Source organism: Oryctolagus cuniculus, chromosome 1 (assembly GCF_964237555.1).
Source record: "Oryctolagus cuniculus chromosome 1, mOryCun1.1, whole genome shotgun sequence".
NCBI lineage: Eukaryota > Metazoa > Chordata > Mammalia > Lagomorpha > Leporidae > Oryctolagus > Oryctolagus cuniculus.
This window is the reverse complement of record NC_091432.1, coordinates 14,419,596-14,442,391: the sequence shown is the minus strand read 5'-3', so window position 1 is coordinate 14,442,391 and position 22,796 is coordinate 14,419,596. Positions and strand designations below refer to the sequence as shown.

The following is a 22,796-nucleotide window of genomic DNA, read 5'->3' as shown; positions in this document are numbered from 1 at the left end:
AAATGACCTTGGTAGAAAAAGCGACAACTAGATTGGCCAGTAAACCGGTCAACTCCACTTTTCAACTCGGAATTACGGCGGCATCCAATGAGAAATCTACTTCCGGGTCTAGAGGCGGTTCTTCTGGTAGTTGGGCCAATAGAACGCTCAATGGGGTGGGAGGCGGGCCCAGATTTACGGACGCCGGTGAGCGGCGGGCGCCGCAGGACCTGGAAACATGGCGGTCTTAGCGCCTTTGATTGCTCTGGTGTATTCGGTGCCGCGACTTTCACGATGGCTGGCCAGGCCTTACTACCTTCTGTCTGCCCTGCTCTCTGCTGCCTTCCTGCTCGTGAGGAAATTGCCACCGCTCTGCCATGGACTCCCCACCCAACGCGAAGACGGCAACCCGTGTGACTTTGACTGGGTGAGCGCTCTAGGGCTCAGAACCCCGCGACCTTGACTGTCCCTGCCCCTGCGGGTGCATGTGGAGTCCCGAGTTTCACCTTCCTAAGGACACTTGAGGTTCCCAGCCTCTAGCGGGCTTGCAGACTGCTGAAGGGTGTAGGGCGCAGACTGTCATCGCATCTAAACGAAGTGTTTACGATGGGAAAACGGAGGCGGTGCCTGGTAGCCCCTGCACGACAGCCCCAGTCCGGGCTTCCTGACGCCTCGCTGTTCCTGCCAGTAGACAGCCGTGCCCAAACTCGGCACCTGTGTGGCGTTCTGCAGTACTGCTCATTGTGCAAAGCCTCCCGAGGAGCCTGGGGCGGGGGGCGACGAGGCGGGTAGTGGTCGTAGTCCGGTTTCCTGCTTGAAGAAACCGGCCTGCGCGTGGGCAGCCGACGCGCCCGGGGTCACACGACTGGAGTGCCTGGGCCTTTACAGCGACTTTTCCGGCCATTGGGACTTGCTCGTTCTGTCAGCCATCTCTTCATTGAGCACACTGTGTGCTAAGTACTGTGCTGCACCCGGATGTGGGATGCAAAATTGAATAAAACCTGAAAAGGAATTGGAGAAAAATAAAATAAAATACGTGCCAGGCCGCCTGCGGTGCTTCCTCAGTAGTTTTGAGACCGCTTATTAAAAAAAAAAAAAAAAAAAAGAGTTTAGCCCTCTCCTGGGTAGCAGCATCTGTGGTTTTTTTTGTTTTGTTTTGCCTTTTTTTTTTTTTTTTTAAGAGTCATTTATTTGAAAGTCAGAATTACACAGAGGGAGGTCTTTCATCTGCTGTTCACTCCCCAATTGGCCGCAGCGGCCAGAGCTACACTGGTGCGAAGCCAGGAGCTTCCTCCTGGTCTCCCACAAGGGTGCAGGGGCCCAAGGACTTCGGCCATCTTCAACTGCCTTCCCAGGCCACAGCAGAGAGCTGGATCAGAAGAGGAGCAGCTGGCCGCCTAGCGGCGCCGGCACACCGGGTTCTAGTCCCGGTCGGGGCGCCGGATTCTGTCCCGGTTGCCCCTCTTCCAGGCCAGCTCTGCTGTGGCCCGGGAGTGCAGTGGAGGATGGCCCAAGTGCTTGGGCTCTGCACCCCATGGGAGACCAGGAGAAGCACCTGGCTCCTGGCTCCTGCCATCGGATCAGCGCGGTGCGCCGGCCGCGGCGGCCATTGGAGGGTGAACCAACGGCAAAGGAAGACCTTTCTCTCTGTCTCTCTCTCTCACTGTCCACTCTGCCTGTCAAAAAAAAAAAAAAAAAAAAAAAAAGAAGAGGAGCAGCTGGGACTTGAACCAGTGGCCATATGAGGTGCTGGTACTGCAGGCAGTGGCTTTTACCCGCTACGCCACAACTGGCCCCCAGCATCTGTGTTCTGATGGAGGACCGACATAAAGAATTTTCCTCTTTTTCCCAGCTACCCACATTTGTCTTGGATTTACCAGAACCCATCCCCTTCCCTTACCCCTCCTTCCCTTGTTTGTTTCCTGCTTCCTCCGCCCTTTCCCAGGCAGGATCAGTGATTAATCAAATGTAGCCATGCTATGTCAAAGGATCCTTTTTTTTTTTTTTCTGATACTTGACACTACTTTAAGGAAAGTGAGACTCAAAAATATAAGTAGGTAGGGGCCGGCACTGTGGTACAGCGGGTTAACGCCCTAGCATGAAGCACCAGCATCCCATATGGGCGCCTGTTTGAGACCCGGCTGCTCCACTTCCAATCCAGCTCTCTGCTGTGGCCTGGGAAAGCAGTAGAAGATGGCCCAAGTCCCTGGGCCCCTGCACCTGCTTGGGAGACCCGGAAGAAGCTCCTGCCTTCTGGCTTTGGATCGGTGCAGCTCTGGCCGTTGCGGCCATCTGGGGAGTGAACCATCGGATGGAAGATCTCTCTCTCTCTCTCTCTCTCTGCCTCTCCTCTCTGTGTTACTCTCACTTTCAAATAAATAAAATAAATACATCTTTAAAAAAATATAGGTAGAAATAAAGGTTTCAAGAAATGTAGGCAATCTTCATCCCTCTATATCCTTTTGTCTAATATACAAAGTACTGAAAGTTTTCTAGATTTTTATTATGGTGTTTAAAAAATTCATTTAGAGTTAATAAGTAGTTTTCATTTTCCTGGAAAATTCAGTTTACTGATTTACCTTGGTGATTGGAGAGTCAGGGAATAAGGTAATAACATAAAACAGCAGTAACAGCTAAACCTCAAGATTTTAGTAGCTTAACAAAGTAAAGGTTTATTTCTATTCCATTAGATAAAGTGAATATTTCTTGTTCTTTTCCTATATGCACTGTGTTTTGTAATAACCAAGTAATTGAAAAGGGAATTTTATTGATGGAATTTTAGTTAGGAAATGCAGATGAAATGATAGTATTAAAATCATTTTTTAGAACTCAAAGTAATACATCTAGGCAATGATCATTTGTGGATGCTAAAACTTTACATCAGGTGACAGGTAAACACATTTCCTGCAGCCACACAGTGGGGACCACATAGAACCAAGTGTGATGTGTTTTTGCCTAAAAATTTGGATTTCATTGTATTTATGCCTCTAGATTTCACTACCACTTTACAAGAAATATGGGAGGGGCAGCAAAACCAGCGATGTGCAGCATCCCATATGGTCATTGGTTCAAGTCCTGGCTGTTCCATTTCTGATCCAGCTCCCTGCTGATGGCCTGGGAAAAGCAGTGAAGAGGGCCCAAATCCTTGGGCCCCTGCAACCCATGTGGGAGTCCTGGAAGAAGCTCCAGGCTCCTGGCTCCTAACCAGGTCTGGCCTATTGGCCGTTTGGGGAGTGAACCCGCAGATGGAAGATCTGCCTCTGCCTCTGTGTAACTCTGCCTTCAAATAAACAAACAAATCTTTGGTGTTTTTTTTATTTTATTTTTTTATTTTTTTTATTTGAAAGGCAGAGTTACAGAGAAAGAGGGAGGTCTTTTATCCACTGGTTCACTCCCCAAATGGCCACAATGGCTAGAGCTGGTACAATCAGGAGCCAGGAGCCAGGAGCCTGGAGCGCCTTCTGGGTCTCCCACGGTGGCCTCCGTTACTGCTTTCCCTGGAGCATTATCAGGGAGCTGACTGGAAGTGGAGCAGCCAGGACTTGAACAAGTACCCATATGGGATGCTGGTGTTGCAGGTAGCGGCTTTACCTGCTATGTAATAAACGGGCTTTTGTGGGACACCCAAACTGATACCCACTCCGTAGCGGTATGGAAGGCCTTAGACCATCCAATCCGTAGTCTTCCTCCCATGCTTTCTCAAATGGCCCTTGTTACTCTTCATTGCAGTCATTACTTTGAGATTGTTGTGTTGAGTCAGGAGTAGAGCTGGGACCGGAACCCAAGCACTCTGCTAGGAGATAGAGCAGTGTCCTAACAGCTCGGATCTCTTTGGTTCTGTTGAATTCTGTTCCATATTCTTGTCACTTTGATTCTGTTCCAGAGAGAAGTGGAGATACTGATGTTTCTCAGTGCTATTGTGATGATGAAGAACCGCAGATCCAGTAAGTTTAACCTACTTCTCTGTCTCTCAGGCCTAGTGCCTGCAGAGGTGCTTTCCTTCATGTTACCAGGGGGTCAGAATTTGTCTCTCACCAGTTCCCCCTGCTACACACAGAGAAGAACAATGGGGTGGGTCACATAGGCTCCTGAAAAGGTTCCGGAGGTGCAGTATTATAGTCCCATATTTCATACTGAGGCTGAATTTGATCTTGGACTAATGTCCCTCCCCCCTCTCCCATTTCAAAGTGTCCCATGAAGAGGAACAAAGAATGGGACAATAGAAGTATGCAGCCCAGCCTGACCTGTGACATCTCTGTGTTTCAGTCACCGTGGAGCAACACATAGGCAACATCTTCATGTTTAGTAAAGTGGCCAATGCAATTCTTTTCTTCCGCCTGGATATTCGCATGGGACTTCTATATATCACACTCTGCATAGGTGAGGAGACTTTAAGTTCTCTGTAAGACTTTGTTGATAAAGACTTGATTGGAAGAAGCAAATGAAGATCCCACACAGGTTTCTCTATGTTCTTTTCATGTCTTGTACCTAATTAATGACGTAAGTGGCGCAAAGGATATGAATCTGCAGCCGCTGCACTTCAGGAGGAAGGGAATATATTGGTCTCCATGTGTCCACAAGTGTGTTCTTTGGTGGCTGAAGTCCTGACTTGGCTTAGAAGTAAATCCCCTGGGCAAGCCCTCTGTTTCTCTGACATCTTCTTTCTGTGTTTAGTGTTCCTGATGACCTGCAAACCCCCCCTGTATATGGGCCCTGAGTACATCAAGTACTTCAATGATAAAACCATTGATGTGAGTGCTGCTCCTGTTTCTTGGGTCCCTGGTGGGTAACTTTGTATTGTGCTCTCTACTCAGTAGGCGGGACAGTGGCGCTTCAGAGTGGAAGTCAGGGGCACTGTGGTTCATTACGGGAGCTAGGGGAGAGGATAGGTCAGGATGAGGAGTTGTGCTGAGGTCTGAACCTTTCCACAGGCATGTATGATCCTACTCACTATTTGTTCCCTGTGTATGACAGGAGGAACTGGAGAGGGACAGGAGGGTCACTTGGATTGTAGAGTTCTTTGCCAATTGGTCTAATGACTGCCAGTCATTTGCTCCCATCTACGCTGACCTCTCCCTCAAGTGAGTAGTGTGAAGGGAGGGATGATGGCAATTAAGATGTTGAATCTTCCCTCTCATTGATTTGGACCTTGATTTTTGCACATTTCAACCAAAGGCATTTCTCCTTCCCTCTACCCATTTCCTTTGATCCATCCTTTCCTCTTTCAGTATGTTTAATAGTATATTCTTCTCAGGTACAACTGTGCAGGGCTGAATTTTGGAAAGGTGGATGTTGGACGCTACACTGATGTTAGCACACGGTATGTAGAGATTTGGGCAGAGGGTCTGAGCAGGGAATCACTTTGTGTATTGTATACAGGTGCATTTACAGAGTCCCCTCTGGACCCTGCAGGTACAAAGTGAGCACATCACCCCTCACCAAGCAACTCCCTACCCTGATCCTTTTCCAAGGTGGGAAGGAGGTAATGCGGAGGCCACAGATTGACAAGAAAGGACGAGCCGTCTCTTGGACCTTCTCTGAGGTACCTGAATGGATGGGCAAGAGGTTTGGAGAAGGATATAGAATAGTGGCTTGGCTTTGAGGCCCTACCTGGGTCCCTTCGCAGCTTTGTCACTTACACACTAACTTTGAAGGTGTAGACTAATTACTAGACCCCATTTGTTAATTCACTTAGCAAGTGTATATTATCTACCAGACCTGCTAGTACTGGTAAGCAGTTATAAGTTAAGATTCAGACTCTAGGGGCTAAATTGTGGCACAGTGGGTTAAGCTGCCACCTGCCACACCAGCATCCCAAAATGGAATGCCAGGTAGTTTGAGATCTGGATGGAGTTCTAGGCTTCTGACTTTGGCCTGGTCCAGCCCTGGCCAGTGTAGCCATTTAGGGAGTGAACCATTGAATGGAAGATCTCTTTCTGTGTATCTCTCCAAAACAAATCTTAGGGGGAAAAAAAGATTCAGACCTTGGGCAGATGTTGTGGCACAGTGGGTTAAGCTGCCACTTAGGATACCTGCATCCCATCTCTGAGTGTTGGTTCTTGTCTTGGCTCTTCCACTTCCAATCTGTCTTCCTGCTGATACACCTTGGGAGGCAGCAGTTGATGGCTCAGGTTCGTGGGCTGCCGCCATCCATATGGAAGACCCAGGTGGAATTTTCAGCCCTGGCTCTGGTGGGCATTTGCGGAGTGAACCAGTGGATAAAGATAACACACTGTCTCTCTGTTTCAAGTAGATGAAAATAAATATAGACAGTTGAAAAAAAAATTCCGACTCTAAGGCCCTGTACCTGTAGTCTGTAGGCATTAGATTTCTTATTGGTAGATTAGATAGAGTAACACCTGGGTCAGGATTGTTTTGCAGATTACATTAAATAATGTAGGTATAATTCTTGTCAGTGATTGGCACCTAATGGGTACTTAAGTTGGTGGATTTTTCTGGGTACCTAAAACAAGACAATTAGGGTGGATTCAGACAACTGAATGTCTGAATACCTCTTTTTTTTATTTTTTAAAAAGATTTTATTTGAAAGGCAGAGTTACAGAGAGGCAGATGAATACAGAGAGAGAGGTCTTCCATCTGCTGGTTCACTCCCCAGCTGGCTGCAATGTTTGGAGCTGGGCCGATCCGAAGCCAGGAGCCAGGAGCTTCTTCCAGGTCTTCCATGTGGGTGTAGGGACCCAGGGACTTGGGCCATTTTCTACAGCTTTCCCAGGCGATAGCAGAGAGCTGGGTTGGAAGTGGAGCAGCCGGCACTTGAATTGGTGTCCATATGAGATGCTGGCACTGCAGGTGGAAGCTTTACCTGCTACGCCACAGTGCGGGCCCCCTGAATACTTCTTGCTTATTGGGCTCTGAACTCTCTTCTAACCTGGATCCTGACATCTGCATCTCTTTTACACAGGAGAATGTGATCCGTGAATTCAACTTGAACGAATTATTCCAGCGGGCCAAGAAGCTTTCAAAGGCTGGGGACAGTATCCCTGAGGAGCCACCTGTGGCCGCAACTCCTGCCACAGTGCCAGATGGGGAAAGCAAGAAGGACAAATAGGATCCTGGCCTTGTCATTGCACTGCTTCCTTACCTGTCAATTACAAGCACCTCTTGAGGCTCAGCTCCTTCTCTATCCATAAGCCTTGCCTGAGGCTTCGACCCTGTATTTAAGTTTTCCTTGTGTGGGTGGGGCCGGGTGCTGCTTCTGATTTTAAAGAGGCATGGAGGGAATTGACAGGCACTCTGCAGGAAAACCTGCTCTTTGGCTGGTTATGCCACTGGAGGAAGGGGGAGAACTCATACAGTGGGGGAGGAATTAGTTCCCTCCCAGCTTGGGTCAGTGATTTACCTGCTGTTGACCACTTGGACGTCACCACCGCCCTGTGGTTTCACTGTTCTAACTGGACCTGCATAACCTAACCTAGATGAAACTTTAACATTAGATGCCATGGTGTAGGGTGTTAATTTACCCTCAGGGACACTTGGCTTCCTCTGGTCCTGGCTTGGCCTATGGGATTCATAAAAAGTATAAGCCTAATTTTGACACAGGTCCCAGGGAGAAACCTTTAACCACAAGAGTTCTCATCGTTGGAAACAGCGTTGGAACAGTCCCCCTGTTTTGTGGGGATTGAGAAGAAGGGGAATAGAAGCTTGAGACGTTCCTTTGTGTAGTGGGACCTGGAGGACAAAGCCCCGGTCTAGATTGGGGTTTCTGTAACCCTCCTTCCCCGCGGCACACCCTGTTGATGGTTTTCCATAATAAAGAGACTGGAATTTCCTTTGGATTGTGCCTTTGTGTGTTTCTCTTGTAATGGAAAAGCCAGGCTCAGGCTTTGTAATGTAGTGGGCTGAGCTGCTGCCTGAAGTGCCCAGAGTTCAAATCCTGGCTGCTCCCCTTCCAGTCCTGCTCCATGCTGTTTCTCTGCCTTTCAAATAAATATTTCAGAAAATTTTTAGAGAGGGAGAGACGCGTCTTCCATCCACTGGTTCACTCCCCAAATGGCCACAACGAGGAGGCTGGACCAGGCGGATAGCAGAAGCTTCATTTGGGTCTCCCACGTTAGTGCAGGGATCCCTGGCTTTCCCAGGAGCATTAGCAGGGAGCTGGATTGGAAGTGGGGCAGTGGGGACTGGGACTGGCACCCATACAGGATGCTGGTGCTGCAAGCGGAGGCTTAACCTACGCCACTGCACCGACCCCCCCCAAAAAAAAAAAAAAAAACCGTAATTTTTTTTTAAAAAAAGTCCACTGGTTTCCCCAAAATCTGGGCATTGAGCCCCGAGACAGCCTAGAGTTGGGGCAGGAGCTTCCATAACCCTAGAGCACCGACTGCAGGGGGTGTGGACCTCGTATGTGATTGGCGCGCGGATTCCGGGGGGCGGGCCTAGCTGATGCGTGGGCACAGAAAAGCCTGTGGGCAGTGGGGTTTGCTGTCAGTCTTCCCTTGCTCCCGCCCTCTGGCGGGTATTCGTCAGTCCCCGGCGCCGAGTGGTAGTGGCCAGAGGACCCGCCTCCAGGTCACGTGGGGGGCTCGTGGCGCGCTTTCTGCTCCTGCGAGAGAGGTTTGATTCTAGGAGCGGGACTTCGGGCCTTCCGTGCGGGCCTCGGGACGTGGTTGGCCGCTGTCGGGTGTTCGCTCAGTGGCCGCCGCATTTTCTCTCCCACCTCAGGGCGGCTCTGTTTCCGGCCGGGCTGTAAAAGGCGCCATGGCTCCGGGCAAGAGGAAGCGGAAAGCCGAGGCCGCCCCGGTCGCATCCGCGGAGAAGCGGGAGAAGCTGGCAAACGGCGGGCAGGGAGTGGAGGAGATCGTCATTGAGCATTGGTAGGGGGCCTGTGGACTCACGAGGGGCCAGGGGAAGCGGGGACGACGGCCGCCCGAAGACCTCAGCCGCTAACGTCCTTGCGCTTTCCCTAGCACGAGCTGACGCGTCTATGGGCGCAACGCCGCGGCCCTGAGCCAGGCGCTGCGCCTGCAGGCGCCGGAGCTTCCCGTGACGGTAAACCCCTCCAAGCCTCGCAGGGGCAGCTTCGAGGTGACGCTGCTGCGCCCGGACGGCAGCCGTGAGTGGGGGCCCGGGCCTGGGAGGGGCGCGGCCTGCGGGCCCGAGCGAGGAGTCGGGGGTCTGGCACAGCGGGGCCGCCTGGCAGGTGGCTTCCTGAGTAACTAAGCTCTAGTCGGTCCTTTGCTAGGCGCGGAGCTCTGGACTGGGATTAAGAAGGGCCCCCCACGGAAACTCAAGTTCCCTGAGCCTCAGCAAGTGGTGGAAGAGCTGAAGAAGTACCTGTCTTAAGGAAGCTCGGGCAGAATTCCTCGTGCTGAGGTTTGAAACCAGGGTTCGGGTTTTAAGGGGAGGGGGGTTCAGCTTGGTGTGGTTTCCTAGAAAGCAGCCTTAATCGTCACCACTCATTTCACATAGGATGCCTTTTTTTTTTTTTTTTTAAAGTAAATGATTATCATTGCACAAGTAGTTTGAGATCTTCAGAGGTGGAGTTTTTTTAAGATTTATTGGATGGGACCATGTTGAGGTGTAGCGGGTTCTAGTTCCAGCTACTCCACTTCTGGTCCTGCTTCCTGCTAATGTGTCCGGGAAAGCAGCCAAGCACGACCAAATCCTTGGGCTCCTGCACCCAGTGAGCGACCCAATGAGGCTCCTGGCTTCGACCTGGTCCAGTCCTGGCTGTTGTGATTGAGAGAATGAACCACTGGATGGAGGATCTTTTGCTCTAACACTACTTTTCTGGTAGATTTTTTTTTTTTTTTTTTTCAAAAAGTTATTTATTGGAAAGGCAGAGATAGAGACTGAGAGTAGTCTTCTACCCACTGGGTCACTCTCCAAATGGCCGCAGTGGCCCAGAGCTGGATCAGCCAAAGCCTGGAACCTGGAACCTCCATCTTGTTCTCCCACATGGGTGGCAGGGGCCCAGTACTTCTTTCCCGGGTGCAGTAGCAGGGTGCTGGATGGGAAGTGGAGCAGCTAGGACTCGAACTGGCACTAATGGAATTCTGGCATTGTAGGCAGTAGCTTAACCCACTATGCCACAATGCCAGCCCATGGAATTGACTGTTGATTACTGCCCTAGGGGAATGGATCAGTCTTGTCTGTTTGATAAACTTCTTTCCTCATTTCTCATTCCCTCCTCCCCCCAAAGATTTTTTTTTTTTAATTTTTATTTACTTATTTGAAAGGCAGAATTACAGAGAGGGAGAGAGGTCTTCCATCCACTAGTCCACTCCCCAAATGGCAATGGCCAGAGCTGCGCTGATCCAAAGCTAGGAGCCAGGAGCTTCATCTGGGTCTTCCACGCAGGCGCAGAGGCCCAAGCATCTGGGCCATCTTCTACTGCTTTCCCAGGCCATAGCAGAGAGCTGGATTGGAAGTGCAGCAGCCAGGACCCGAACCACCACCCATATGGGATGCCAGCACTGCACGCAGCAGCTTTACCAGCTATGCCACAGTGCCGGCACCATTTTGTTTTGTTTTGATTAAAGATTTATTTATTTATATGAAAGAGTTACACAGAGAGAGGAGAAGGAGAGAGAGAGAGAGATTCTTCCATCCGCTGGTTCACTCCCCAATTGGCTGCAATGGCCGGAGCTGTGCCAATCCAAAGCCAGGAGCCAGGAGCTTTTTCCAGGTCTCCCATGTAGGTGCAGGGGCCCAAGGACTTAGGCCATCTTCTGCTGCTTTCCCAAGCCATAGCAGAGAGCTGGATTGGAAGTGGAGCAGCTGGGACTTGAACCGGCGCCCATATGGGATGCCAGCACTGCAGGCAGTTGGCTTTACCTGCTACGCCACAGTGGTGGCCCCCCTGAAAGATTTTACTTAGTTGAAAGACAGAATGGGAGCGGGGCAGAGCTATCCTCTATCTACTGATTGACTCCCCAAATGGCTACAACAGCCAGGGTTGGGCCAGGCCTCCAAGCCAAGTACTATGCTCACACGGAGCTGGATCTGGAAGTGGAACAACGGGGACTTGACTGGTGCTCTGATATGGGTTGGGGTTGCCAGCGTTGTAGGCGGCAGCTCAACCTGCTGCACTACCATGCCAGCCCCTAATGGCTCGTATTTTTATTCTTTACGCCAGTTGTAAATCTTACTGGCTCAGAGTTAGAATTTTAGACACTTGTTTTTGCATTTGTGTGAGTTGGTGAGAAGGGATTCCTTCTACCAAAACCCTTCTGGATGCCTTTAATGTTAACGTCATGTGTGCGTCTCCCTACCCTCTTCCACTGTCCTGTCAACAACCCGTATGATTAACAGTGAACTAGAATCTTGTTACTCCTGGTTACAGGATTTGACTTCGTCCCTAGTGCTATAAACAATGTTTGGCTTGATGTTGAGAGATGTAGGGCAAGAATACAATTCTTGAGCCTCCTGGGCTTGTGAATTCAAGGGTGAAGGGATATGTCTTCCTTGATCTTTGGATGCCAGGATTCCTTCTCTAACTTCCCCTTCTCATTTTTGCAGCTTTCTGCCCCTGGGGATCTTGGAGCATTCATGACGGGACATGGCCAAACTTCAGTCATGTGCCTGAAGCCACAGTTTCTTCCTCTCCAGAAATGACGGCTCAGTGTGAGGCAGCCCTCTAGTAAGGCATTGCAAAAGTTCCTGCATTTGGATTGTTTAATAAAGATTAAAATAAAGCATCTAACAGTTTCATTTGTCTGATGTTAAGAATGGACAAAGCCAGCTGTGTGGGGTCGGTGATTCTTGAGTTTTTCACAACCCAAGGGGACAGTTTGACCTGGAACTCCCAGGGTCTCTGATAATGCATGTGAAATACTTGTAAAAGCTAAAAAAGAAGAGTAAATAACTTGTCTGAAAGCAGCTGTATACGTGAGCTCACTCAGAAGTGACGGAAGTGCGTTTTCTTGGCCTACAGTGTCCCATCACTCCTGCCCACTCAGTGTTCTGCTTAACACCTTTTGGAATGTTTTTTCTTACACTGAATCTCACCATAGGAGGTGTTATCTTCCTGAATTAGCAGTGACTAGATGCTTATGGCCTAGGCTGGTAACCTGTGACCCACTCGAGCTGGGGACCACACAGTTTATTGTTTTATTTGTTACTAACTGCAAAACAGATTACAAAGAAATAAAATAGTTCCAGTTCATAATTTTCTACCCATGGTACCTGACATGCTTGGCTCCCAAAGCCTGGGGAGGGGAGGAGGGGACCAGGAGCTCACTCCTGTGCTCAGAGGAGAGGGCGCGTGCTGGCTACTCCACAAATAGGCCTTTTGTGAGCCAGCACCTCCCACCCTCCCAGGGCCCCTACCCTACCCTCCCCGCTCCACTACGTGAGTATATCTACCTCTGTCTCTGACTCTGAGGAAGGATCAGGCCATACAGAGGGAATGCTATTGGGCACCAGCCTCCCCTCTGCTGTCCAGTCCACCACGTCAATCTCTTCCTCTTCAGGGCTGGCGGAAAGTGAGCCTGGAAGCTCAGAGTTACCAGATCCTTCCTTGCCTGTCTCTGGAGCAGGGTATGACACCTCATCCATTGTCAAAGGTACTTGCAGCCCAGTTTCCACCCAGTCTGAGCAGGGAGGTGAGAGGTTGCCAAAAGATTTCCTGGGAGGGTCAAGAGAGTCCATCTGGAGAAGTTTGTCTCCCTGACCACTCAGTGGCTGGGAACTGTTCACTTCAAGATCTGGGGTCCAAGGGCCTCCTGAAAGTACCTGTCCTGCACTTATCTCAGAGGGCATGACAAGAGGGCTGAGGGGTTCGATTGGCTGTTTGTCCTCGTTAACAGCTTCCTTGTCCAGCTCTGTGGGCCACAGTTCCATGTCTGGCAAGCACCATTCTTCCCCTTCAATCCAGCTCTTCCCTGTTTCTGTGAGGTGGTAACTCGGGGTTCTGCAGCCTTCAGCCCCGGGACTTGCCAGGGATCCCATGGGTGGTTCCATGTCCGAGCCACACAGCATGAAGTCTAGGATCTCCTCCAGCTCGCTGGTGGCGGCAGCACTTGTGATTCGGTACTCCTCAGCTTCGCAGGGCTGCTCCAGCAGGGCTGAGTCAAATGCATAGGGCTCTCTGCAGTCAATGTCCAACAGAGCTGGCTCCTTCCCTGAAAGCTCTGGACTGGACCCAAACTCGGACTTCACCACTGGGTGGTCTGGGGAGTGGCTGGCAGAGAGCAGAATGTCTTGTAGCCTAGAACACACCGGAGAGTCCTGACACATTTCTATTCTAGCAGATGATGTTTCCTGCTCATTAACTGAGGACGGCTGAGTCCCTGGAGGCTCTTCCAAGCCGCCTCCAGGTTCTGGGATCTGGGGGTTATCTTGAGAGTTTTTGAGGGGAGGCTCTTGCACCACCTCCCAGCAAGTGCCATTGACAATCTTCCGAAGTTTCACCCTCCCGACCTGCCCCTCCTCCGCAGAACTGGAGTTAGGTGCCCTGAGTTCAGGGCTCCGCTTCTTGTTCCCGCCCATCTTCCCAAGACCAGATGGGCTTGCGGTGCTCTGTAAGGGACTAGCCCTCCCCGGCTTCTGCTTGTCCCCTGCTGCTTCTTTACTTAGACTCTTCTGTCGCCAGAGACGCCGGCCAGGGGCTGTGGGCACTGAGCTGGGTCCACTCACCACATTGGAAGGTTTTGATGCACAGACATCAGGAGATGGCTTTGAGCGACTCAGCCTGATTTTTCTAGGCAGTAGTTGCTCATCCACAGAGGGGTACAAGCTGGGTGGGGAGAGTACGGGAGGGCCAAGGACAGGGTTGTTCTTGTCCTCAGGCCCCTGACTGTGGCTTGATGGAGAAGAGCTTTTTTCTTGTGGAACTGGGCAGGCTCTGGCCTTCTTCTTGAGCAGAAGAGTGGCTGACAAGTTTTCTACATTCTGCCGGTTGCTCTTCTCCTGGGACTCCTCCTCCCTTCCCGAGGACTTGAATCTCACCGCTCCAAGAGGACAAGGAGTCTGGCTAACGGGCAGTGGAATTCGGGGGCGGCGGCTGGGCACCACCACTCTGGCAGAGACTGGCGCGGCACTTGGTGGCTGTAAGCACTGTCGGTTCAGTCTTCGCCCCTGTGGAGCCTTGACCAACTTCCCAGCCTCCAGCTGAAGAGATTCTAGCTCAGACACACGGAGCTGGCGGGCAGCAGCAAGGACATCCTGGGCCTCTTCTCGGGATACTTCCATTTCCGAGGTGTACAGGAAGTCCACCAGCTTCCTAAGGGTCTTGATCTTCAGGCCACCCAGCTCCAGCACCACCTTCCGACCCTGAGCTGGCCTCTCCCGCTCCAGGCGCTCTGTGAAGAAGGGGCTGCAGGCCGACAGGATGCAGCAGTGCGCTGGGACTGCCTCACCTGCAGGGAAGCCCAAGCACCTTGGTTATGTGGACTGGCATATTCATGGGGTAAAGCACATTCATTACTACTCCAGTGTCTGCTACTGCTGCTTCTCTTATTTTTCCCCTCTATGGCGGTGAAACGAGAAACTTGTTCTTCCTGCCCTAAGTTTCTTTATCCTGTAAAATCTTTTTTATTTATTTATTTATTGTAATTTATTTGACAGAGTTACACAGAGAGAGACAAAGAGAAAGGTCTTCCTTCCGTTGGTTCACCCCCCAAATGGCTGCTACTGGAACTATGCTGATCCGAAGCCAGGAGCCTCCTCTTGGCTCCCATGCGGGTGCAGGGCCCAAGCACTTGGGCCATCCTCCACTGCCCTCCCAGGCCACAGCAGAGAGCTGGACTGGAAGAGGAGCTACTGGGACTAGAACCCAGTGCCCATATGGGATGCCAGCGCCACAGGTGGAGGATTAACCAAGTGAGCCACAGCGCCGGCCCCTATCCTCTAAAAATCTTTATAACGTCACTTCCTTCAGAAAGCCCTCGTCCGTCCCATGACAGGTATCGGTTAGGTACTCCTAGGCACTCAGTGGTACTTAGCTGTCAGCATTTATCCACCTGTACTGTAACTCTACCTCCCTCACTAGACTAAGTTTCATGTGGATAGGTACCATGTCTGTCTTGTTCACTCAGTATATTCCTTGACACAAGCAGAGGCTCAAAGACTTGCTGAATGAATTTCCTTTACTGACACAAGAGTTCAGAACATTTTAAGTAGAACCTGTGATCTAACAGAGCATGAGCTTTGGAGGTAGACTCAGTTTTCTCTTGGGTCCTGGCCACTGCATACCACACAGTGGTCTGTTCTGGACCACCTTCTCATTTTATTTGCACTTCCTGGGCTACCTTGTTCGTTCTGTCATGGCTTCAATTACTAAAGGCCTGCGGATGACTCCTGAGATCCGTATCTGTGTCTAGATGTCTTCCCAGAGATAGATGCGCAATAGCCTTCATGTCTACCTGGCAAGCACCTCCACTACAACTTTTACAAAAAATGAACTCATCATTCTCCAACCCCAAAACCTCCTATTCTGTACATCAAAATAAGGTATCAAATCCACCCAGTTGCCCAAGCCTGAAAACTAGCAGTCATTTCATTCTTCTTTCTACTTTATCCACCCTACCTAATGAAATACCAATGAAAAAAAGGCCAGTTTTTTTTTTTTTTTATCTACCTGAAAGGCAGAGGGATACATATATAATCTCATCCATTCTCTGATGCACTTCTCAAATGCCTGCAATAGCCAGGAGCCCAAAACTCAGCCAGATCCAGGTTTCCCATGTGGATGGCAGGGGCACAAGAACTTGGAGCCATTATTTTCTTCCTTCCCAGGCACATTAGCAGGGAGCTGAATTGGAAGTGGAGTAGCGCAGACTTGAACTAGCACTCTGGTATGGGATGCTGGTGTCCTAAGTGGTGGCTTAACCACAGAGCCATCCCCTGAGTGTTGTTTCTAAAGCAGGTTATCTGATCAAACTTCCTGCTTAACACTGTTCAGTATGTTTCCCCATGCGCTGAAGACAAGATGTACTTTCTTGGCATGATACTTCAGCTAGAACATGGTTGCTAATTTCTTTAGCCATCTCTGGTCAACACACCTCTTACAGTCTGTGTTCTAGCCAATAATGAACAATTTGCAAACCCTGGTCCCATATGGGAACCTCTGTAAATGCTGTTTTCACTGCCTGCAAAAACTTCCCTATTTGTTCCTCCTCTGTCCTTTAGCTTTTACCTAAAGGGGTTATTTCTGCCCAGAAAAGTTACCTAGCCCTGTTCCCTAGCCTCCTCAAGTCTGTGAAGGATGTGATTCTTTTGTGCTTTCACATTAATTTTAAACTATATATATATATTTAAAATTTCTATTTGTAAGTCAGAGAGAGGCAGCACAGACAGAGATCTGCTGATCCATTCCCCAAATGTCCACAACAGCCAGGGCTGAGAACTCAGTCTGGGTCCCCTACATGGGTGGCAGGGACCCAGCTACCTGGATCATCACCTACTGCCTAGGTACACATCACCAGGAAGCTGGAATTCAAAGTGGAACCAGAACTCAAACCCACATCCTCTGATATGGGATGCAGGTATCCTAACCACTGTGACAAATGCCTGCCCACCCCCCAAGTTTTAATACACTACACAGTTACCTAAATGCACAATAGCTACATGATATTCTTAAGAGGAGTGACTTTTTAGTAAATACGATATGCCCGAGCAGCACAATGTTTAGCATAAAACAATCAGTGGACACTGCTTTGCTTATTTTGAATTAATAAATGAATCTCAGCTCCACCTACTTATTAAGAAAATCACAACAGGTAAGTCACTTAACTGTAGGCCACAATTCAGATATCTATAGAGTTGGAACCATGTAATAAAACTTATCTCAGGAGGCTGTTAGAATCAAATGAAACACTATTATATGTACTCTGTAAACTGTAGACTGCTACACATTGCTAGTTGTCACCATCCTATTTTATAAATGAAAAAACAGCCCTAGAGATATGCAGGTACCTTGCTCATAGTACTTAGTTACTAAATAACAAGGCTAGTACATAAACTGGCCTATCAGGTTAGCTTTGTGGTGGATCAGGCTAAGCTGTTGCTTGGAATACCTGCATCCCATGTAAGAGTGCTGGGTCTGAGTCCTGGGTACTCTGCTTCCAATCCAGCTTCCTGCTAACGTGCCCAGGAGACAGCATGTGATGGCCCAAGCACTAGAGCCCCTGCTACCCGCCTGGGAAATCCGGATGAAGTTCTAGGACCCTTGCTTTGATCTGGTTGGGCCCCACCTATGGGCATTTAGGGAGTGAACCAGCAGATGGAAGAGCTGTGTCATTCTGCCTTTCAAACAGATAAACATTTTTTAAAAATACAAAAATAAACCTACCCCTGATACTTAATCTTGGGTCTTTTATTTATACCAAGATCTTCTTCGTGCTGATTTAATAGTTTGAGTGTGAAACGAAGAGGTGGAAAATAAACTATTTGTTTTCAGTTCCAACAACAGCCAACATCAAAATTAAGCAAGAGCTTCGCAAGGAAATGCCAATATGTTATAGCATCATTTAACACTTATACTGTGGTTAGTATGCCCAAAGCTCTGCTATAAATACTTAACATGTGTTAAATCTTAATGTTCACAAGTATCCTGTTACCTATTATAAAATTTCTATGCTTATAAAACTTTAAAGTTAGCTTCACTGTTCAAGAGGAGAAAAGCATAGTTAAAACGTCACTCTTGGGACAGGTGTTCGACACAACGGTTAAGTTGCTTCTTGGGACGCCTACATCCCACAAGTGCCAGGTGTAAGTCCTGGCTCCTCTGCTTATGATCTAGCTTCCTACGAATGCACATCCTGGGATGCAGAAGATGATGGCTTAAGTACCTGGGTCCCTGCCAACCACATGGGAGACCAGAATTGAGTTCTGGGCTTCAGGCTTTGTCCTGGCCCATCCCTGGCTGTTGTGGGCATTTTGGGAGTAAATCAGCAGACGGAAGATCTGTATCCATGCTTTTCAAATAAAATGAAAATACATAAAAATTTTTAAAAACCCTTCATTCTTGAAAACAATAACTGTCTTAGAGATAAACAGCTACTCATCAAATAGTTTATATTGCTCCAAAGGTGATTTTCACATATTTCTGTTTTCATTTTTTATTACCTGGTCCTAAACTCATTTTACCTTATTCTCTTAAAAAATATTTATTTGGGGGCTGGCGCTGTGGCGTGGCAGGTAAAGATGCTGCCTGCAGTGCTGGCATCCCTTATGGGCGCCAGTCCCGGCTGCTCCACTTCTGAACTAGCTCCCTGCTATTGTGCCTGGGAACACAGCAGAATATGGCCAAAGTGCTTGGGTCCCTGCACCTGCGTGGGAGATCTGGAAGAAGCTCCTGGTTGCTACTTCAGCCTAGCCCGGCCCTGGCCATTGTAGCCACTTGGGGAGTGAACCACAGGTTGGAAGACCTCTTTCTGTTTCTCCTTCTCTAACTCTGCCTTTCAAATAAATAAAATAAATCTTTAAAAAAAAAAAAAAGGAGGGGCCAATGCAATGGTGTAGTAGGTTAGGCATCCACCTATGGTCTGGTATCCCATATGGGTGCTGGTTTGAGTCCTGTATGCTCCACTTCCAATTTGGCTCCCTGCTAACGGCCTGGGAAAGCAGTGGAAGATGGCCCAAGTAATTGGGCCCTTGCATCCATGTGGGAGACCCAGAAGAAGCTCCTGGCTCCTTGCTTTAGATCAGCCCAGCTCCAGCTGTTTTGGCAATTTGGGGAGTGAACCAGCGGATGGAAGATCTCTCTGTCTCTCCCTGTCTATAACTCTGCCTCTTAAATAAATAAAATCTTGCATTCCATATCAGTGTCAACAAAATCTTAATTTTGACAGAGGCATATATGTATGTACATTGTATGTGTATATAGATCCCAACTGTTGTTAGTTTGGGCCAGAGCCAAAACTGGAAGTTGGTACCTCAGTCCTGGTCTCTCACATGGGCAGCAGCAACCCAATTACCTGAGCCATCACTGCTGTCTATCAGGGAATGCATTAATAGGAAGGTGGAGTCAGGAGCCAGAGCCTGGTATCAAATCCAGATACTCCGGTGTAGGACATGAGCATCTTAACTGGTGTTTTTATAATTATTATTATTATTCCATTTTATTTGAAAGGGAGAGAGAGAGAGAGAGAGAATCTTCCTTCTCTGGTTCACAGCCCAAATGCCCCCCAACTGCCAGGGCTGGGCCAGGACACAGCCAGAAGCAAGGGACACAATCCAGGTATCCCACATGGGTGGCAGGAACCTGAGTACTTGAGCCACGATCTGCTGTCTCACGTGCAGCGCATTATCCGGAAGCTGGTTTGGCTGTGGAGTAGCTAGGACATGAACCTAGACACTGATAGGGGATGCAAGTATCCCAAATGGCAACTTAGGTGCTGTGCCAAAAGCCAGCCCCTTAACAGGAATCTTAACCACTAGGCTAAACACCCACCACATACCTCCCATTTTATCTTATTTTATGGTGAGTTTTCAGTTCAGTCCCCACAAGTTTCTTACCTTCTGCCTGCAGAAGGACATCACAAAACACACCACTCTGCTGCTGGTGATGAAGCTGCAGAAAGGCTAACCGGAGGAACCGAGGGTTCCTGTAAAGGATTTTGGAACTGGCAGGAGAGCACATGTCGGTAGCTTCTTAATAAACCTAGGTTCTCACGGATCAGATTCCTGTAGGTAAGATTATACACTTCAGAAGCATTATGCCTAATTGTTTTTTTGTCTTTAAAATGGCAGGGACCTTTTTTAAAGTAAGAGAGAGAACTCAGGAGCAGCAGCCCAGAAGCTGTGCCAGCGGGATCTCAGGAAAGTGTATCATCATAGTGGTTACATGCAAGAGCTCAGAGATAGACTTGGGTTTGACTCCTGACACTGTTAGTTACTTGCGTAGTTGTATAATCTCATTCGAGGGACTCAGCATCCGAGTCTTAGTTTTCCTACCAATGAAATGGAAATAACAAAACTTACCTTGTAGGGCTGTTTTAAAATTTAAATGAGTCCGTGCAGGTAAAACCATTTAACATTGTGTGTGCCTGGCACAAAAGAACTGTCCTCTCCCAAAAGGCAACTATTATTGCCCTCAATCTTCCTCATCCACATTATCACAGAGACTGAAACGACACTGCTGGTTTCTCAGAGCATAAAGTCTCAGTTCCGTGGGTAAAATCCTCACTGAACACTTTTTAAAAACCACGAGGTATCAAGTCATCTCTAGGAACCCTATGTGCCTTTTCTCTGAGCACGCACTGCCAACACTAGCCAGCAGAGGGTGCACGACAAAGCAGAGACGCCCCTGAACTCCGCAGGAAGTTCGCTCAGAAAGGAGGATACTGCCACCCTCGGGTCAATGTCCTAGACCAAAGTTAAGCCTGACTGACCCTGGGACCTGGCCACGAGTTTGGCTTTTCATTTTGCCTGTCTAGTTAATTACCCGGCTGACAACAGAGTAAGGAGAGCTAAGCAGCCTGCCCCTCACCAAACAAACGATATTCTAACGTCGGGCCCACGACATTTCCAATTTTCCTTTGCACTGAAATCCCCACACTCACTGCACGGCTGTGTTCCTTTCCTGGCATGCAGTTTTTGTCAGGTGGCACTGAGGGTCTGGATAGTTCACGTCAAAACTATCAGGAAAGAAAAGAATTGAAAGGTCAATTCAGAGAGGGCAGGCTCAATGCCAATTCCAGCAAGAGACATGGGTGAAGGGTGGCTGCCGCGCAAGGGCCCTGGGGAAGCTTCCCAAACACCAGCCGCCTGGCCCAGCCCCCAGACCCAACCTGGGATAGCCTTGCTGTAGGATCTGCTGCTCTGTGCACTTTCTGTGCTTAGGTCCTCTGTCCAGCCTGCCTTGCCTCCTCCCTATGGCCAGCTTCGCACCGACAGAGTGCGCCAAGCAGCGCAGGTGGGCCCACGGCCCCGGGTGGGTCTCTTCCCCGGCCAGAACCACAGAAATCGGGGCTGGCGGAGAAAGCACGGCTTCAGGGAAGGCCCTGCAGAGCTGGGTGTCCCGAACGCTCCGGGTGCCCCGGGCCCAACTCCTTTGAAAAGAGACCTCTCGGCGCAATGGTTTCTGGGAATGGAGCCTGGGCAATCCCGGAGGGCCGAACTCAGCGCTGTCCCTCACGGCCACCTGTGGCCGCAGAGGCTTTGCAGTCACCCCCCTGGAGCTCTCCGTGCCCACATGCACTGGGCAGTGGTGACAGCGAGGGCCCGAGGCCACGCGACCCACACCGCACACCACGCGCCGCCGCCCTCGCGCACGGCGCGACGCGGGGCCGAAGGTCCTTCCTCCTCCCCGAGCCCTCGGGCCTACGCCTTCCTGAGTACGTCATCCCCATTGGCCGAAGGCCCCGCGGAGAACCAATCAGAGGAGGAGGAAAGCTTTGGGCGGGAGACTAAGTCTCGAGGGACTTGGCTGAGGGAAGATGGCTGGGCTGCTGCAAGAGGTAGGGGGAAGGGCCCTTTACTGAAACCGCGTTCATCTTTGGTCCTGGATGAAGGCACACCAAAGAGGGGGTCGGGATACCCCTTTAGGGTGGGTTCCGAGGCAATTGAAAGATGCCTCCGTCTTCCCCTTGAAGAGGCTGCAAATGGTTTTAGCCGTGCTGAGAGCTTGCCGGGCTTCGTGGAGGAAGAAGCCTCAGAATGAGCTGCTGACTGACCCGTTAGTGCTGATACTTTAATCTAGACATGTCTGAACACTAGAAATGTTCTGGAACAAGGTTATTGGGCAAGTTTCTGAATTTGGTTTTTTTCCCCAGAATCCCGCTCCAATCCTGAATCTCAAACCCATAACCCGAGAGAATTGTAGAAACTTCTCCCTGGAGGGGTCTGCTGTGACCGTCCTGAGACCTTTTATGTACTTCGGTTCTTGACTGGAAACACCTTTTTTCAGAGATGATACTAAAAGTTAAATGATCCAAATTTATCATTTATATAGGGAATGCCAACTCACAGTACAAATCTGGTCAGTAATTTGGCCTGTGTGTTTTACTCTCCCTCGGTAGTTGTCAGTTAATGTCCAGCTCTGGGAGAAAAGGGCTGGATCCAAGGTTTTGGTAACAAAGTGCGGTTAATTAAAGCCAAGCAGCGTTCGCTGTTGCCAGCTGCAGGTGGTAGAAAGGAATTTGCCTAAGAAAGGACAAAATGTGGGGGTGAGTAGTATCATGTGCTCAATATGTCTTTATTGATACCTAACACCTTTTCAAAAAGGACTTGAGGGGCTGGCGCTGTGGCGTAGCGGGTTAAGCTGCCGCCTGCAGTGCAGGCATCCCATATAGGTGCTGGTTTGGGTCTCGGCTACTCCACTTCTATCTATCTATCTATCTATCTATCTATCTATCTATTTGACAGATAGACAGTGAGAGAGAGAGAGACAGAGAGAAAGGTCTTCCTTCCGTTGGTTCACCTCCCAAATGGCTGCTATGGCCGGCGCTGTGCCGATCTGAAGCCAAGAGCCAAGTGCTTCTTCCTGGTCTCCCATGCGGGTGCAGGGCCCAAGCACTTGGGCCATCCTCCACTGCCCTCCCGGGCCATAGCAGAAAGCTGGACTGGAAGAGGAGCCACCGGGTCTAGAACCCAGTGCCCATATAGGATGGCGGCGCCGCAGGCGGAGGATTAACCAAGTGAGCCATGGCCGGCCCCGGCTGCTCCACTTCTGATCCAGCTCTCTGCTATGGCCTGGGAAAGCAGAGCTAGAATTGGGAGCAGAGCCAGGACTTACAGCAAGGTGCTACTGAGTGCAATGCAGGCATTGTGAATGCCATCCTGATCGCTTCACCCAATGCTCATCCCATATATATATATATATATGTATATATATATATATACTTTCTATACTATATATATAGTATAGAAAGGATTTGAGATAATGAACTGAAATGGTTCAGGAAGTGTGC

General features: G+C 49.5%; 3 protein-coding genes across 6 annotated transcripts; 2 read left to right on the top strand and 1 right to left on the bottom strand.

The window, feature by feature from the left end:
* The first annotated feature begins 114 nt into the window (after nucleotides 1-114).
* On the top strand, nucleotides 115-7,768 carry TMX2 (thioredoxin related transmembrane protein 2). Of its 3 annotated transcripts, none has more exons than XM_002709168.5 (8): nucleotides 115-406; nucleotides 3,863-3,923; nucleotides 4,246-4,359; nucleotides 4,654-4,730; nucleotides 4,954-5,060; nucleotides 5,234-5,299; nucleotides 5,392-5,521; nucleotides 6,902-7,768. In XM_002709168.5, the coding sequence occupies exons 1-8, from the start codon at nucleotides 218-220 to the stop codon at nucleotides 7,046-7,048; spliced, it is 891 nt and encodes a 296-aa protein (XP_002709214.2). In that variant the 5' UTR covers nucleotides 115-217; the 3' UTR covers nucleotides 7,049-7,768. The 3 variants fall into 3 exon arrangements, with proteins under 3 accessions (XP_002709214.2, XP_069926257.1, XP_051710128.2); XM_070070156.1 differs by lacking the exon at nucleotides 115-406 and adding an exon at nucleotides 2,146-2,826 and having other exon boundaries at nucleotides 3,519-3,923; XM_051854168.2 differs by lacking the exon at nucleotides 115-406 and having other exon boundaries at nucleotides 3,876-3,923; nucleotides 4,168-4,359.
* Nucleotides 7,769-8,362: 594 nt separating this feature from the next.
* Nucleotides 8,363-11,641, top strand: SELENOH (selenoprotein H). The gene is made up of 5 exons (XM_008271497.4): nucleotides 8,363-8,553; nucleotides 8,662-8,813; nucleotides 8,907-9,052; nucleotides 9,182-9,312; nucleotides 11,461-11,641. Exons 1-4 carry the CDS (start codon nucleotides 8,383-8,385, stop codon nucleotides 9,280-9,282), a joined length of 570 nt encoding a protein of 189 aa, XP_008269719.3. The 5' UTR covers nucleotides 8,363-8,382; the 3' UTR covers nucleotides 9,283-9,312; nucleotides 11,461-11,641.
* Nucleotides 11,642-11,984: 343 nt separating this feature from the next.
* Nucleotides 11,985-21,341, bottom strand: BTBD18 (BTB domain containing 18). 2 transcript variants are annotated; one of them, XM_051854160.2, is made up of 4 exons: nucleotides 20,676-21,341; nucleotides 20,448-20,522; nucleotides 19,402-19,569; nucleotides 11,985-14,300 (listed from the first exon to the last, which is right to left on the bottom strand). In XM_051854160.2, the coding sequence occupies exons 3-4, from the start codon at nucleotides 19,523-19,525 to the stop codon at nucleotides 12,289-12,291; spliced, it is 2,136 nt and encodes a 711-aa protein (XP_051710120.1). In that variant the 5' UTR covers nucleotides 19,526-19,569; nucleotides 20,448-20,522; nucleotides 20,676-21,341; the 3' UTR covers nucleotides 11,985-12,288. The 2 variants fall into 2 exon arrangements, with proteins under 2 accessions (XP_051710120.1, XP_069926253.1); XM_070070152.1 differs by having other exon boundaries at nucleotides 19,402-20,522.
* Between the last annotated feature and the right edge of the window lie 1,455 nt (nucleotides 21,342-22,796).

What these genes read in the sequence shown, in the direction of transcription:
- TMX2 (XM_002709168.5), top strand. Translation starts at nt 218, where the DNA reads ATGGCGGTCTTAGCGCCTTTGATTGCTCTGGTGTATTCGGTGCCGCGA. An exon ending in GATGAAGAACCGCAGATCCA is followed by an intron (nt 3,924 to 4,245) that starts GTAAGTTTAACC and finishes TCTGTGTTTCAG; the next exon opens with TCACCGTGGAGCAACACATA. An exon ending in TCTCTTGGACCTTCTCTGAG is followed by an intron (nt 5,522 to 6,901) that starts GTACCTGAATGG and finishes TCTTTTACACAG; the next exon opens with GAGAATGTGATCCGTGAATT.
- BTBD18 (XM_070070152.1), bottom strand. Translation starts at nt 19,525, where the DNA reads ATGTGCTCTCCTGCCAGTTCCAAAATCCTTTACAGGAACCCTCGGTTC. An exon ending in TGTCCTTCTGCAGGCAGAAG is followed by an intron (nt 14,301 to 19,401) that starts GTAAGAAACTTG and finishes GCTTCCCTGCAG; the next exon opens with GTGAGGCAGTCCCAGCGCAC.